The 13,643-nt window shown below is 55.0% G+C and overlaps 6 protein-coding genes across 6 annotated transcripts; 3 read left to right on the top strand and 3 right to left on the bottom strand.

Moving 5' to 3' along the window:
* Positions 1–104: 104 nt before the first annotated feature.
* On the bottom strand, positions 105–405 carry PG998_010634 (uncharacterized protein; the record flags this gene model as incomplete). Its single annotated transcript, XM_066877450.1, has 2 exons — positions 105–247; positions 306–405. The coding sequence occupies 2 exons, from the start codon at positions 403–405 to the stop codon at positions 105–107; spliced, it is 243 nt and encodes an 80-aa protein (XP_066726504.1).
* A 1,048-nt stretch (positions 406–1,453) lies between these two features.
* Positions 1,454–2,568, top strand: PG998_010633 (chaperonin 10-like protein; the record flags this gene model as incomplete). Its single annotated transcript, XM_066877449.1, has 3 exons — positions 1,454–1,930; positions 1,983–2,204; positions 2,284–2,568. The coding sequence occupies 3 exons, from the start codon at positions 1,454–1,456 to the stop codon at positions 2,566–2,568; spliced, it is 984 nt and encodes a 327-aa protein (XP_066726503.1).
* A 910-nt stretch (positions 2,569–3,478) lies between these two features.
* PG998_010632 (protein required for conidial pigmentation) lies at positions 3,479–5,110 on the top strand (the record flags this gene model as incomplete). Its single annotated transcript, XM_066877448.1, has 3 exons — positions 3,479–4,630; positions 4,668–4,942; positions 5,104–5,110. 3 exons carry the CDS (start codon positions 3,479–3,481, stop codon positions 5,108–5,110), a joined length of 1,434 nt encoding a protein of 477 aa, XP_066726502.1.
* A 241-nt stretch (positions 5,111–5,351) lies between these two features.
* Positions 5,352–6,938, bottom strand: PG998_010631 (uncharacterized protein; the record flags this gene model as incomplete). Its single annotated transcript, XM_066877447.1, has 1 exon — positions 5,352–6,938. One exon carries the CDS (start codon positions 6,936–6,938, stop codon positions 5,352–5,354), a length of 1,587 nt encoding a protein of 528 aa, XP_066726501.1.
* Positions 6,939–7,484: 546 nt separating this feature from the next.
* Positions 7,485–8,682, bottom strand: PG998_010630 (uncharacterized protein; the record flags this gene model as incomplete). Its single annotated transcript, XM_066877446.1, has 3 exons — positions 7,485–7,909; positions 7,983–8,418; positions 8,443–8,682. The coding sequence occupies 3 exons, from the start codon at positions 8,680–8,682 to the stop codon at positions 7,485–7,487; spliced, it is 1,101 nt and encodes a 366-aa protein (XP_066726500.1).
* A 1,777-nt stretch (positions 8,683–10,459) lies between these two features.
* On the top strand, positions 10,460–13,040 carry PG998_010629 (uncharacterized protein; the record flags this gene model as incomplete). The annotated part of the gene is made up of 3 exons (XM_066877445.1): positions 10,460–11,590; positions 11,644–12,184; positions 12,223–13,040. The coding sequence occupies 3 exons, from the start codon at positions 10,460–10,462 to the stop codon at positions 13,038–13,040; spliced, it is 2,490 nt and encodes an 829-aa protein (XP_066726499.1).
* Positions 13,041–13,643: the final 603 nt, after the last annotated feature.

Here is a 13,643-nt window from a genome sequence, read left to right as displayed (position 1 = left end):
AACTCGTAGGGCTGCCAAGCCCGCCTGACCGGCATATTTCCCCCGCGCCCGCACCGCCGGCCCGTAGTAGGAGAAGACGAACGGGAAGGGGACGCACAAGAGGCTCAGGAAGGCGGGGATGGAAAGGCCCAGCGGAAGCTCAGGGCGGCGAACAAGTCGCGCGTGAACAGGGGCAGCACGGCGCCCCAGACGGCGCGGCCGCAGACGCAGACGCTCAGGGCCGACGCGGCGTGGACTGTGTACGCGTCTACGAGGTAGTTGGTGGAGCCGATGGTGACGAGGACGACGCCGAGGCCGAACGGCACGCCCGACGCCAGGCTCGAGCAGCACAGGCGCGTAGGTTTCGGGGATGGCCGCCGCCGCGACGGCCAGGGTCGCGGCCGAAAGCAGGGGCATCAATAGCATGTTGGCGCGCCACCCGCAGGTTGCGGACACGTAGGCGCCAACGATGGGGCCCAGCACCGGCGCGAAGAGGGGCACGGAGGCGTAGACGGTGATGACCAGCCCCCGCTCCTGGGGCGGGAAAACGTCGGCGAAGCGAGAACCGCAAAGGATTCAGAGCATCGTTCTTTAGCCAGTCCACCCGGAAAGGGTCGTCTGTCGTTCCGCTGCCAGCATAACGATGTGCTAATATCCGCGGAGTAATCTCGCCTGATGTCGAGAGCGCCTTTCGCTAGGAGGTTCGTGCAGCCTTGGCTCCGCTGTTGGGCTGGGTATCCATGCCCGTTGCTTGGTTGTGGTAAGAGCTGACCCTGGGCCGTCTTACTTCATATGTCCTAGAATTCAAGCGGTCGTCCAGGAAGGGGATAATCAGGCTCGCTACCTCAGATATCCCACGCGCGATGGGCACTGGCTAAACCAGATAAGCAGCTCCCTCCCTAGCAAGCGCGGATCGCGCTGCGGCCGTTTTGGTGCTTCGGCCCGGCTGCGACCATCTCGGGCGACTTGCCACGCGCCCGCCCCCCTGCAGTCTGCAGTCTAGCACCTTTTGGAGCACGCTAACGGTCAACATAAACTGGCGGTCCCTTTCAGCTTATAGCCGGGCCTATAGCCGTGAGGCGCTCGGGGCCGTATTGGCCAGAGGCGGTGCCATTGCTACGTACTTGTCAGATGTGCGAGATCTTAGCGTTGAGGCACCATAGCGTCGGGGATGGGTGGTCGTCGGTTGCACAGAAAAGTGCTTGGCGTAAATACGTGCAAACTCCGGCCTGCAGGCATGTAAAATCCGGGATTAACTACCGGGCTGAGACGATCAATCCAGTGGCTTGCTGTTGTCGGGATCCGGTGTAGAAACGCCCTAGAACATAAGTATGCCATCGAGGTTTGCATCTGCGTCAGCGATGAGGAGATTAGCTTGACCTCCCCCGTCAAGATTTGCACTTTTTGATCTGCCCCGTGCCTACCAACGTCTCACCTTGTCTTTTATCTGTTCAACAATCCACGCAGTCTCATCATGTCAGCTACTGTGAACCGCGTCCTCTGGCAGGATGAGGTTGGCGTTCCTGGCGTCATCCGGGAGAGGGCGCTTCCAACGGCCGAAGAGCTTGGCGAGCGGAAGGTCTTGGTCAAAGTCCAGGCCTGGGCTATGAATCCCTGCGACTGCATATTACAGACTGTGGCGCTGCCGTTTGTGAAGTACCCGGTCATCCTCGGACAGGACGTGGCCGGTACTGTGGAAGCTGTTTCTCCAGCGGTTGCCTCTAAGTTCAGCGTCGGAGACCGCGTCTTTGGCTTCACAGCCAACAACGGCTTCCAAGAGTACGTCCCCCTCGATTACACCTTGATGGCCAAGATCCCAGAGGGCATCCCCTACCGTGACGCCGTCGTGTTCGGTCTCTGTATCACCACAAGCTCCTTCTCCCTTTTCGGGAAGGATTACCTGCATCTAGACTATCCCAAGCTGGGCGCGGCGTCGGCCAAAAAAGGGCAAGTCGGTCCTGGTCTGGGGAGGCAGCTCGGCCGCCGGTAGCAATGCTATCCAGATGGCCGTTGGAGCTGGCTACGATGTAATCACGACTTGTTCGCCGCGTAATTTCGATTACGTCAAGGGCCTTGGCGCGGTCAATGTATTTGACTATGGCAGCCCTACCGTCGTCCAGGACGTCACCGCCGAGCTCGATCAGCGCGGCGAATGCATGGGTATCTATATGGCGGCCGGAAGCAATGCCGCGGCATGCCAGGTGTCGGCCGCGTCCAAGCAGAAGGTAAGTTCTGCGTCGTTTATTCGAGATCTCTGTTCGCAATGGTTGTGGATCAAGAAGACTAAAAAAACCGCTCTCCAAGCTCTTCGTTGCCTCTTCAAACCCTGTCACGCCGGCAGACGTCCCAGAAGGCGTTGAGGCCAAGTTCACCTTCGGCGCCGGAATCGGGCCCGAGGCATTCGCTGAGACACTGCCTGCTACATTTGGCGGATACCTGCCCGAGGCACTAGGAAAAGGGGTGTATCAAATCGCCCCTCCCCCGAAGGTTGTGAGCAGCAAGGGGCTGGATGGAATTCAGGAGGCCTTGGATACGCTGAAGGCTGGGATATCAGCGGTGAAGTTGGTTGTTGAAAGCCCGTCCAACTGAGTTGGCGCAAGAGTGCCAATAAAAGGGGCGACGGAAAGAAGGAGAGATCCAATTTGTCCTTTGGGCTGTCGCTGATTAGAAGCACATTAGTTTTAAGAAATGATATCTGGGAAAGCTTTTCTGTGTCGTTTCATTATCATGCATGTCACCTAATAATGCTCCCCTGTTTGTGACACTCACACCCATAGCAACACCCTCATTCTCCTTTCTATTATCCTACTATGCTCTCCTAAAAGCTGTGTTGGGTTAACACCTTAGTAATAAGCCGAAATGAAAGATAGAAAGAATTATAGAAGATATTATGTCAATTGCTTGGACCAGGGAATAATAACCTCATTTATCCTATTTCAAACCTTGCCGGACCTGCTTTTCTCTGCTACGGGGTTACATTATTGCTGACATTGTGGCTGTCCCTTTCTTCACGTCTGTTAAGTGGCATCTAACCTTGCCCCTAACCCCTTTTGCAGTCGGAGGTTTTCCAATGGGAGATGGCTCCTAGATCCATGCCGAAATCCATGTATGAGCCCGGTCATATTGTACCGATAATCCACACGACATTGTGCACCTGTTGAAATTAAGGGATTACGAATACAGATTACCGTATGCATACGTTGATTTCGTTAAAGGGTGGAAGTAGCATAAGTGCGTCTCTTGTCAGCAACGCGATCATAGTTGCACAATAAACCATTACTGCGCCTCACTGTTCTAGAGAAACCCACATTGACGATATGGCAGCGATGAATCGGACAACGTCGGTCTTAGGCTACACGGTTATGAGCAATTGGGTGACCCAAAATCTTGCTGTCGCCTCATTCGCATTCGCGATAGCCGCTTTTAGCTTCATTTACTGCCGTCGCTGCAGCCGCGGTCGCTGGTGGCCGGACTAGACTGTGACCATGTCTTTAACAAGATGAGCTACCACCAGATGGCGGCGTGTGTCGAAGACCTCGTTTCTCAGCTGCCTTCGGGGCAGGGACCCTTGAGAATACTGGAAATAGGCGCCGGTACTGGCGGTACCACACTGTATATGGCACCTCTTCTAGAACGGCTGGGAGTGGATGTCGAATACACCTTCGCCAATATTTCCCCCTCTATGGTCACGGCCGCCAGGAAGAAGTTCAAGAGGTACCCTTTCATGAAGTACCTGGCTCACGACATCGAGAAGCCGGTCCCAGTCGAGCTCCTGGGTACACAGCATATCGTGTTTACCAGCAATGCAGTCCATGCCACTCACGAGCTGGTCAAGTCAGGCGTCAACATTAGAAATGCCCTCCGTCCTGATGGGTTCTTGATGATGCTGGAAATGACGAAGATCGTCCCCTTCGTTGATATTATCTTCGGGCTTTTGGAGGGATGGTGGTTGTTTGATGATGGCCGGAAACATGCCATCATATCCCCGAACGAGTGGGAAACCGCTTTACACTCTGCCGGATTTGGCCATGTGGACTGGAGCGACGGGAACCACGCAGAGAATAAGATCCAGAAGGTCATCATTGCTATGGCTTCAGGCCCAACCCACGACCGCCTTCCCATGCCAAATTGTGCGAAGCCAACAGCTGCAGAAACATACCCTGATCTGGCAACTCGAGAAAGGGATATTTCGGCTTACGTACAAAAGTACAGTGCTGGATTTGAGGCTCCCACCGGTCCTGCCGTGGATTCTGTCATCGCCCAGGGGGATGTCAAGCAGTGCATTTTAATCACCGGTGCGACCGGTAGCTTGGGCACCCACCTTGTCAAGGAGTTCTCTGAGCGTGAGGACGTCGAGGCGGTCATCTGTATCAACCGCCGCGGTGATGGCTCTACACCAACCGCCCGTCAGATGAAGGCTCTTGCCTTCAGAGGGGTTGTTATCGACGAGGAAGCCAGATCCAAACTGCGGATCATAGAGACTGACAGCCACAGACCGAATCTTGGTCTCGGCGAGGACGAGTACGCCGCTCTGGTGGGTGAAGTCACAAGCATCGTGCACAACGCGTGGCCCATGAGCGGAAATCATCCCATCAAGGGGTTCGGGGCGCAGTTTCAGACCCTCCGCAACCTCATCGATCTCGCACGGGAAGTCGCAGCCCATCTACCACATCGACAACCCCGTCCAGCAGCCGTGGCGGGCCATGTCGCTGACGCTGACGCGCGCCCTCGATCTCGGCGGCTCCGCCATCGCCCTCGTCCCCTTCGACGAGTGGGTGGCGCGGGTGCGCCGCTCGCCGCTGGCGCCCGACACGGACAACCCGGCGGCGCGGCTGGTCGACTTCCTCGACGGCCACTTCCGCCGCATGTCGTGCGGCGGGCTGGCCCTCGACACCGCCAAGGCCTGCCGCGACTCGGCGGCGCTGGCGGTTGTCGGGCCCGTCAGCGACGAAGTAGCGCGCAGGTACGTCGCGGCTTGGCGGGACGCGGGTTTCCCTTCACTGAGGCGGCATCCGTCTTGGCGCGTGGGAAGGACGATTGGAGAATTTGGGTGTTTGGTTGATAACTCATTATTGGTGGCGTGATGCCCGCGAGCAGGACTCGAATGGCCGGTTGACATTGCAGTAACTAGCCGTATGATAAATGACATTTTACAAAGACCATCACGCTATATACAAGAACTGGATGACATTCATGAGGGCAATGATTGTGCATATTACATTGGCGATCTGTAGTTAAGTCCAGTACCTAAAACGACGAGCAATCCATCTAACTCGTGTTGTTCCCTGGAAAATCCAAATCCCATACCAACTCCTGTTTTCCATGCAAAAGCCAGGTATATTTCCCCTTCAGTTCTTGTCGCCATTCAAGGTTTACTCAAGCGTTTTGCCCTTACTGCGTCCATGGCTTCTGGGCTTGCTTGATCTGTATTTCTGCCTCTTCTCGGCCTCGGCCTTGAGGCAGTTGTCAACCATCTCGTGCAAGTAATCAGCGAGGTGCTGTTCGTATCTTGCCGGCTCGAAGGGGGTGGCCGCTCTATAACAGACGATATCAATGAATGTCTGTCCTTCCTTGTTCTTAACCCAGCAGTCGAAATCATGCTTCACCAGCTTGTCCAGCCAGCCATCGCCTGTCATGCCGGCCTTGGCCGCCATGTGTAGCAGCGTGTTGCCATCGCGGTCCCGAGCGTTGATCGGGCAGCCTTTGGCGACGAGGGGCGCGATACGATTCGCCACGAGCTGGCCGTCCGGATAGAACATGCTGTGGAGTGCCGTGCCACCATTGCGGTCACGGACGCGGACGTCGACGGGCAGGGTGTTCAGGATGTCGAAGAACAGCTTGTTGAAGGCGACTGGTAGGGATGCGGCGATCATAAATGGAGTTTGGCTGCAGGCGGTACGAGGGTCGCGGTAATTGATGGTAACGCCAGCTTTCGCAAAGCTCTGAATGATTCGCATGGATGCCTTGCAAATGCGATCGTTGTTGATGCAGCTGAATTGTTCCGGCCATGCTTGGTGCAATTTAAGGAAATGTACCAGGCAAGGGTCGCCAGACTCGGTGACGATCTTGGGGTCGGCCCCAGACTCGAGAAGCAGATTGATAATGTCAGCCCACTTCTCATCTTTGTGGGGTTTGAGACATTCGAGGAGCATGGGATTGAGAACATTCTGTTTAGCGCCAGCTTTGATGAATAAGACGATCACCTCGTACCAGTAGGTGATGTTGTCATCCTGCATCTTAGTTCTAAGGAACAGGTTGAATGGTGTGAAGCGGCCCCAGGATCGAATGTTGCAAAGACAAGATACAGAGGCACCACGGGAAAGGAGCAATGCGATTGCGCGCTGTGTTCCATGTATGATGGCAAAAAAGAGCGGCGTAAGAACTCTGTAGGTACCATAGTCGGGACATTGTGCATCCACATCGGCGCCTCTGTTCACCAGCAGCTCCAATATATCATCACGCGTTTGTTGGTCACCACCATGCTGATGCGTAAGCAAAGCCGCATGGATGGGTTGTACTATCGAAGCAGAACGACCACCCATCTGTTTAGAATGAAGCGGCGCGCCGACGTCAGCACCGTGGTCGAGCAGAGTCCGTACAGCTGGTAGATTCGAGCTCTGGACTGCAAGCAGCAGCGGGGTCCTGCCACGAGCACGAGCGTTGTAGTCGAATCTGAATCGGTGCTCGAGGATCTCGGTGTCTTGCCAGGATCCATGGTGTGAGAGCAGGCGCGTGATCATGTCGTCTCGGCCGTATTTACGGCAAGCGTATTGAAGCGGACGACCGTCTCGCTTCATGCCAGAGATCCAAAGGTATGGGTTCAATCTGGTGTGCATGCGGTTCGATGTTCGGACGAGTCTGCTAAGGTCCTTGATGTGAGCCATGTCGGCGATGATTAAGACAAGGTCATCTGACAAGCGGTCGAAGAAGCCGCCGCCGCCTTGGTACTGTGTAGCCATCTTCTTGTTGTTGATGGTGATGGCGAGAGCGAGTTGGGTGAAGTTGGGTGAAGTTGGGTGAATGCGTGGGAAATTATGTGAAGTTGTGTGAAAGCAGTTGGGATTCCATTTAATCCAAGTTGCAAAATGCCCTTTTGTGAATCTGAAGAAAATTCGCTGAACAATCGAGTGATTGACACGAAGCTCACAGGCCCATCAACAATCAATTCACGTACCGAAAAACTCCAGTTTACTGGGTGATTGTTCTCAATACAGAAGGCACGGGGAAGGCCCAAGTACAGGTACGCACCCCAGTCGTCCTGACAATTAAAGCTCATAGGGATTGGTGGTACCAGAACAATAGTCGAGTCTAATGCAGACAAGCAGTCAGTATGGTCACTGTTTCCATTGACTTTCCATGACTTACAAGATGTACCAAATTAGCCATATCTAGGCAGGTACCTCGAGACTGAAAGATTTTCCGGTTTGAAAACATGGCATTGGTATCAATATAAAGATAACGAGCAAATATACAACCTAATTCATAACGATGCCTTTGGATATTTTTCAGCTGCCAGGGCAAAGACTCGACTTGTCTCCCATTCCCGGGGAATCCCCGCTCTCCCCAGCGTTCAGTGGCATACCACACGAGCCCTGATTCCACCCGTTGAAGTAGACATTGTTCCATTGCTGTGTGCTGTTATCTTGCGCCGCCGGAGGGTTGTTGCTGCCGCTCAGCATTTCGTGCACCTTGCCGTTGGGGCAAACCGCCAACGCGTCCGAGGTGGTGATATTCTTGGCGTCGTCGGGCTGGCCCGTGTGGTAGACAACTTGGCAGTCGCCGCGGCCCCAAGGGTCGAAACCGCCGGGCAGCTTCTCCGAGGGCTTGCCGGTCCAGACGGGCATGAATTGCCACGCGACACAGTTGAAGATACCGGCACACGAGGTGCAGCAGTCCATCTTGTTGCTGACGGCGCTAATGGTGGCTGTCGCTACGGGCATGTTGCCCGGGTTCACCAGGCTTGGGGCGTTGGTGTGCAGGACCGGGTTGCAGAATGCGGGAACCGTGGTGGCGGGGGTATGAGCCCGTCACGGTGGTGCACGGCGGGGTGGCAGCTGCGGCTGCAGGCTTGACCGAACTGGAGCTGGAAAGGAGACACGAACAAGCACTGCTGACGCTGGCGGGCGGGTTTGTGGAATCGACGAAGCTCGGAAGAGGTGCTGCAGCTGAAGAAGGGTCCTGCTCCGCCAGCACGTTGTGAAGCATAGACGACGGAGTCGGCAAAGAAGGCTTCTGCCCGGATACTGCGCCGGATACTGCACAAGGGGTGTCGCCGGTATGTCCGAAGCACCCAGGGCTACCTGGGACTGGGCTCGCGGTGGGAGGTGAGCCGTAGGTAAGCGGAGTCGCATTGGTCTGCCATGCTTCCATGCTGTAAAGTTTCATGGGATGGGCCGCAACAGAGACTGTGCCGGCAGCGGCAGGCGCCATTGCAGTAGGCTGAGTTAAAGTTAGCTGACGTACAGGGAAGTGAAAGATCGCGGGGCTTGCCTCGGCATGGATGTATTTGGCGCAGAAGGAGGAGGCCTCTGCGGTATGTGATGACACTTGAAGCTGCTTGAGCAGGCTGTTGTTCTCATCGCAGGCAGCCTGTCGACCTTCAACGGCCCCTGGAAGAGGACCGGCGGCCACCAAGTTGGCCTGAGCGAGAACAACAGCACATCCTAGTATGCGACTTGCATCAAGAACTGACGGCGACAACATGGTTTTCGAGAGGTGGAGAGATTCCTAGGGGTCCGGGTAACAAAATGGAAATGCGGCAGTTGGGTCAGAAGATGAGAACGACAATAAGGTCGTTTTATATATTCTGGCTTGATACACTAGAACAGCAGCTAAGTGCTAGTGATCGACCCCGTATTCTTCGACGACCTCTCCGCAAGGGAAGTTGCGTCACACTCCTTTCTTTCTAGACGATCGGTCGTCTTTGGGTCGGAAGTTTGAATGTGGATGTAAGAAGGGTCGGAGTTTGACAGACTGCCCTCTATTTCAGATGCGTCTCCCCTTCTCTCGATCGATGTTTCCGTGGTTCCACGACAGAAATGTTTGCCTGCAAGCAGCAGCTCTGTTTGACCTAGAAGAAGGTTGCTGGGATGATTGATTCGCACAACCTTTGTGTGCAACAAACCAAATATTCGGGACGATGCAGTGACGTGACGAGACGGCCAGGACAGGAGCTTGAGCAGCAGCAGAGCAGAGCTTCTGTCCTTTATTAGGCGGGGAGCCATGCACCATTATAACCGAGACGGCTTCTTTCTCCTCGCCCTCCCTTTCGGCATAGATGGGCCAACTGGGGCTCTCCTGCCAGGTTTGGCCTTCTACCGAGAGTCAATCGATATGGGCTCATTTTCCCGTCAGGCTGCGATTGGTGGCATGTCTGGTCTGCATTTCTGCAGGTCCGGGGTAGGAATGGACCAGCGGCGGGATCCTGGTGCCACAGGTGGATGCTATACTTTCCGGCAATTAACGCATGAACAAGAGACTGGGAGAGAGGGGACAGGATCTTCACACGATATGCTCAATTAGATTGATAGCGGTGATTAGTTAATGGTTGATTGACCTAGGAGGGGAGCCAGTAGGGAGACTGCGTGGACTGATCAAAGCAACCAGCACCCCTGGTCTACTTCAGGGTTGATTGCAGTGCCCAGAATTGCCGATCGCTCTTGTTTCAAGTTAAGTGCACTAAGGGAGCTTGGGAGCCTTGAGCCTCTTCGCAGCAGCAAATACTCATATGCAAACAGGATATGATTCTGGCATCGATAACCCCTCCAGCTGGTTGCTGATGACAGCCCATGCTGCGGAGAAAGCACCAGTTGGCTTGTCACACAAACCTGGGTGGCTGGGTGGCATGCAACACAGGCTCAAGGCTCTTGATGCGACCTAAACAGAAAGTGGAAAGTGGGATGGGTATCTCCAGATCACAACCGGCTTGTCGGGTGGTGTTGTTTCCAGGTTGAACAGTGGACCATCATCCTTGAACGTCAACTAACAATGGACCTAGTGCGCTGCTAATCATTTCATGACGTCGCAGTTGAGAGTATCGTAGCCTACGATACTGCATGTCTTGGGCATTTGGAGGCATGTGTGCACCTGGACAGCGCTCGTGAGCTCCTGCCTTATCGATAAGTCGGGTGGGACGTCACAGCTCTCCGGCTTTGGCCCCTAGGGGTTAGGCATCTTTATCATTTTGGACTGTACGAAATACGCTCAACCATCGCTGTTGTGACAACATGCCGGCAAGCTGACAGCACTCCTCTCAGTGTTGGTCACCTGCTCGTGTCATTCTGGCTGGCTTTGTCCGGTCTGAGAATTTGTGTCCTAGTAGATTCAACTGACGTCGCGAAATGTCCTAGACAAGCTCCTTGGCTTAACCCACCAAGCACTTCTTTCTTCTTTTTCGATATGCTTACTTCCTAGTGCTGGAACGACTACCCTCAGTGCCAAACATAACCTACGCAGTATCCGCCCGGCTTCTGTTACGAAAATGACGTCCTCAAACTCCTCGTTCTTCTCGCGCATAGCCCGAGGTAACGAGTCGCTCCTCCCTCTTCATACCGATAACCGACGAAGCGGCTCGAGAAGTTCTAATGATTATGACCTCCGAGATCTCTCGCCCCGGCTTTCGTCCCCGTTGCTATCTCCAGACACCCGACAAGACATGGACCTCTCCGATACCGAGTCCCGCACAAGCAGAAGAAGCTTCAGAGACCGCAGAGGCAAGTCAAAGGCCGTGGCGTACGCCGAACATGTCCAGGAGTTCCCGCCCATGAGTGTGGTCGACCGGATGCGGCTTCAGCGGGAGGCACGAACCGCAGCTCAGGCCAGGCTGCAGCAACAACAGCAGCAGCAACTCAGTCGGGAAGCACGAAGACGCCAGGGCCTGCCATCATGGACGCCGCCCTTCACGTCCCATTTCCCCGATGAAGGCGACGATTTGCCGCCACCCCAAGAACATGGCCGCGCGTGGCGGACACAGAATACTAGTTTACCATCGCCAAACCACCAGAACTACACGTCGGGCATGGGCTTCGTAGGGAGCGTCCTTCTCGGCCGAGCTCCCAATACTAGCGACCGCTCGACCACCGTCGAAACCGACACCACGTTCCGGTCGTTACAGCGGCGCGAACGACAGATCCAAGAAGAGCTGCAGAGGCTACTGGACGCGCAAGGAGCCGCCATCGAGCGCCAGATCTCATGGGACATAACGACTGCTACCGCCGAAAACGAGTCAAGTCGGGCCAGCACACCACAGCAAGGAACAACATCCCGCAGGTCGTCCGCCTCGCAGTCGCCGCTGCGCTCGCGGAAGGGGTCGTACGACAGAAACCCGGGCGGCCCCGCCGTCATCCCTGTGCGCCAACCGAAGCCCAAGCCGTTATCCCTGTATGACGTGCGCAATGCGATCGCCCGTTCCCTGTCCATGCTGGCCGACCTGAAGGCGGAGGAGACCCAGTACATACTCGAATCCCGCCAGGCACGTCTGGCCGCCATCGCCAAGGCCAACAAACTTGCGACTCAGCATAAGACGATTGCTTCGGAACTGAAGGCCATGGAGACCGATAACGACAGTCCACTGCAGGTAGAAATACGCAGCATGGACTCGGAGTACAAGCACGTGTGTGTGGATATCGAAGAGTTCGAACAGAAGTTGAGACTGCTCAAGCAGAGGAAGACCGAGCTGGAACGTCGGATGGAGGAGGCGCGCGCAGCGAGCGCGAAAGCGGCCTGAGCGGCTATCGCGGCGCCTTGAAGGGCACGGAGAGGAGCATCGGCGATATGATGAAAAGACCCGGAGTCCGTGTCCTTGATATTGATGGCGGGCTTCTCGACTCTTCCTTGCCAGTTTCTGGTGAGGCAGACCGTATGGAGGGTACAGAAACGGAAGAAGACGATACACAGGCAGGACTGGTGGAAAGACGGTTGACTGGACAAGATTTCATGCAACTCCGACCGGAGCGCCGCACACTAGCCATGGCCAAGGAATGGTGGCTAGGGGAAATCGCCCTGCTCACGCAGCGCCAGTCCGCCGTCGACCGCGAAGTCAAGGCACTGCACGAGGGCATCGAGGTATGGGCAGACGTCGTCTCCGAGATTTCGGGCTACGAGATGCGGTTGGTGGATGCCATCACCAACTTGATGGATGCCCGGCTGCCCGACGCCAACTTGTCGCTGGCCGAATCACTGCGCAGGCGCGACGAGAAATTGTTCCGTTCTCAGTATAGCGATTTGACGCACACCACCCGACAGATCGAAGGTTTTTTGAATCACGCCGAGTCAAGGGGTACAATCTGCTCATTGCCGCTATTGGCGGCGAGCTGACGGGGTTCAAAGAGGGCGAGAGGATGCTGTTGGAAACTATGGACAGCCACGGGATCGAATACCAAAAGCACGATAACACTATTATTACGAAGGAACGAGAAAAATCCCGGGTCGCGGCAAAGCCTAGCCTGATCGATTTACCACAGGAAGACCAGGAGCAAAACTCGAGAACTCCAACCCTCCACGACGATGACGACCGTGCGCAGTCAGATCCGCAGCAGCCGCAGCTCGACGAAGATATCACCGGCAGTGTGATACGCAATTGGGGCGGATCCGTACTAGAAGAGCAGCAGCAGCAGCAACCCGAAACTACCGCAAAAGAAGTGCAAAAGCCAGTCATATTGCTTAGTCGTAGCAGCCGCGGAAGTAGTATGGCGAATAGTCCGCTCAGGCGGTCTTTGCACGAAGTAATAGAACCAGGGAAAGAGGACGACCATGATGATGACGCTCTGCAACATTCACAGCACGAGCACCACCCGGACGAGAGCGACAACGAGGTCCCGCTAGGCCTCCTCAGCGAAACCCACCATGATGTCGAGGAGAGCGACGAGGAGCACGAACATGGTCATCCTTCTCCTACAAACGAGGTCCCGGCCGAGTTTCTGTCCATGCACCACGATGACGATAAAGAGGAGAAGGCGTCGCCAACTGTGGCGGCTGAGACAGATAGTGGCGACAAGAAGGACGGCGGGAAAAAGAGAAGGAGGAAGAGCACGACGATCACAACGAGGTCCCTCCAGATCTGATGACGGAGAGCAGGAGAGATGATGTCGATTAGTACCGACGCTTTTAAACGATAGGGGGTTTGCCAGTTTTAGGATGCCGGCGCAATGGTGTTTGGTGTTTTACTGCATACATACAACATGTGCCCTTTTCAAACAAAGGGTTATCGTAGGGTTTGGCCTACCTAACACTCCTTGTCGCTCGATGAAGGATCACTCACTACATTACGCATTACGCATATGCCCACAGCAAACGTAGATAATTTTAATTCCTGCCATTCTGATATTCGTTATTTGCTCCTGCTATGCTACTAATGGTTTGTATGCTTTTCTCACGAGTTTGCCGCCATTCCATTTGCCCCGATGTCAACGATTTCAGGATGTCCTACAATACAATACCAGCAGCAAATCAGATGTTATGCTTCCTCGAACCATAATCCACCGATTCTTTATTTTTTTTAGCCTCTACAGATGTGACCAAAAGCAACCCTTCGTCCATCGGGCCACTGGAGCCACCCTCGTTCGGCAAACCTCGGCTACTGTGGTCTCCATATGAAAGTCGACGGAGCTTCATCCGCCTAATAAGCCCACCCGTGGGGGAGAGAAGGATAGCACCCGACCCTCCCC

Source organism: Apiospora kogelbergensis, assembly GCF_038363985.1.
Source record: "Apiospora kogelbergensis strain CBS 113332 chromosome Unknown utg000007l_segment0_segment0, whole genome shotgun sequence".
In the NCBI taxonomy this organism is placed as follows: Eukaryota; Fungi; Ascomycota; class Sordariomycetes; order Amphisphaeriales; family Apiosporaceae; genus Apiospora; species Apiospora kogelbergensis.
This window is presented reverse-complemented; position numbering and strand designations above follow the sequence as displayed.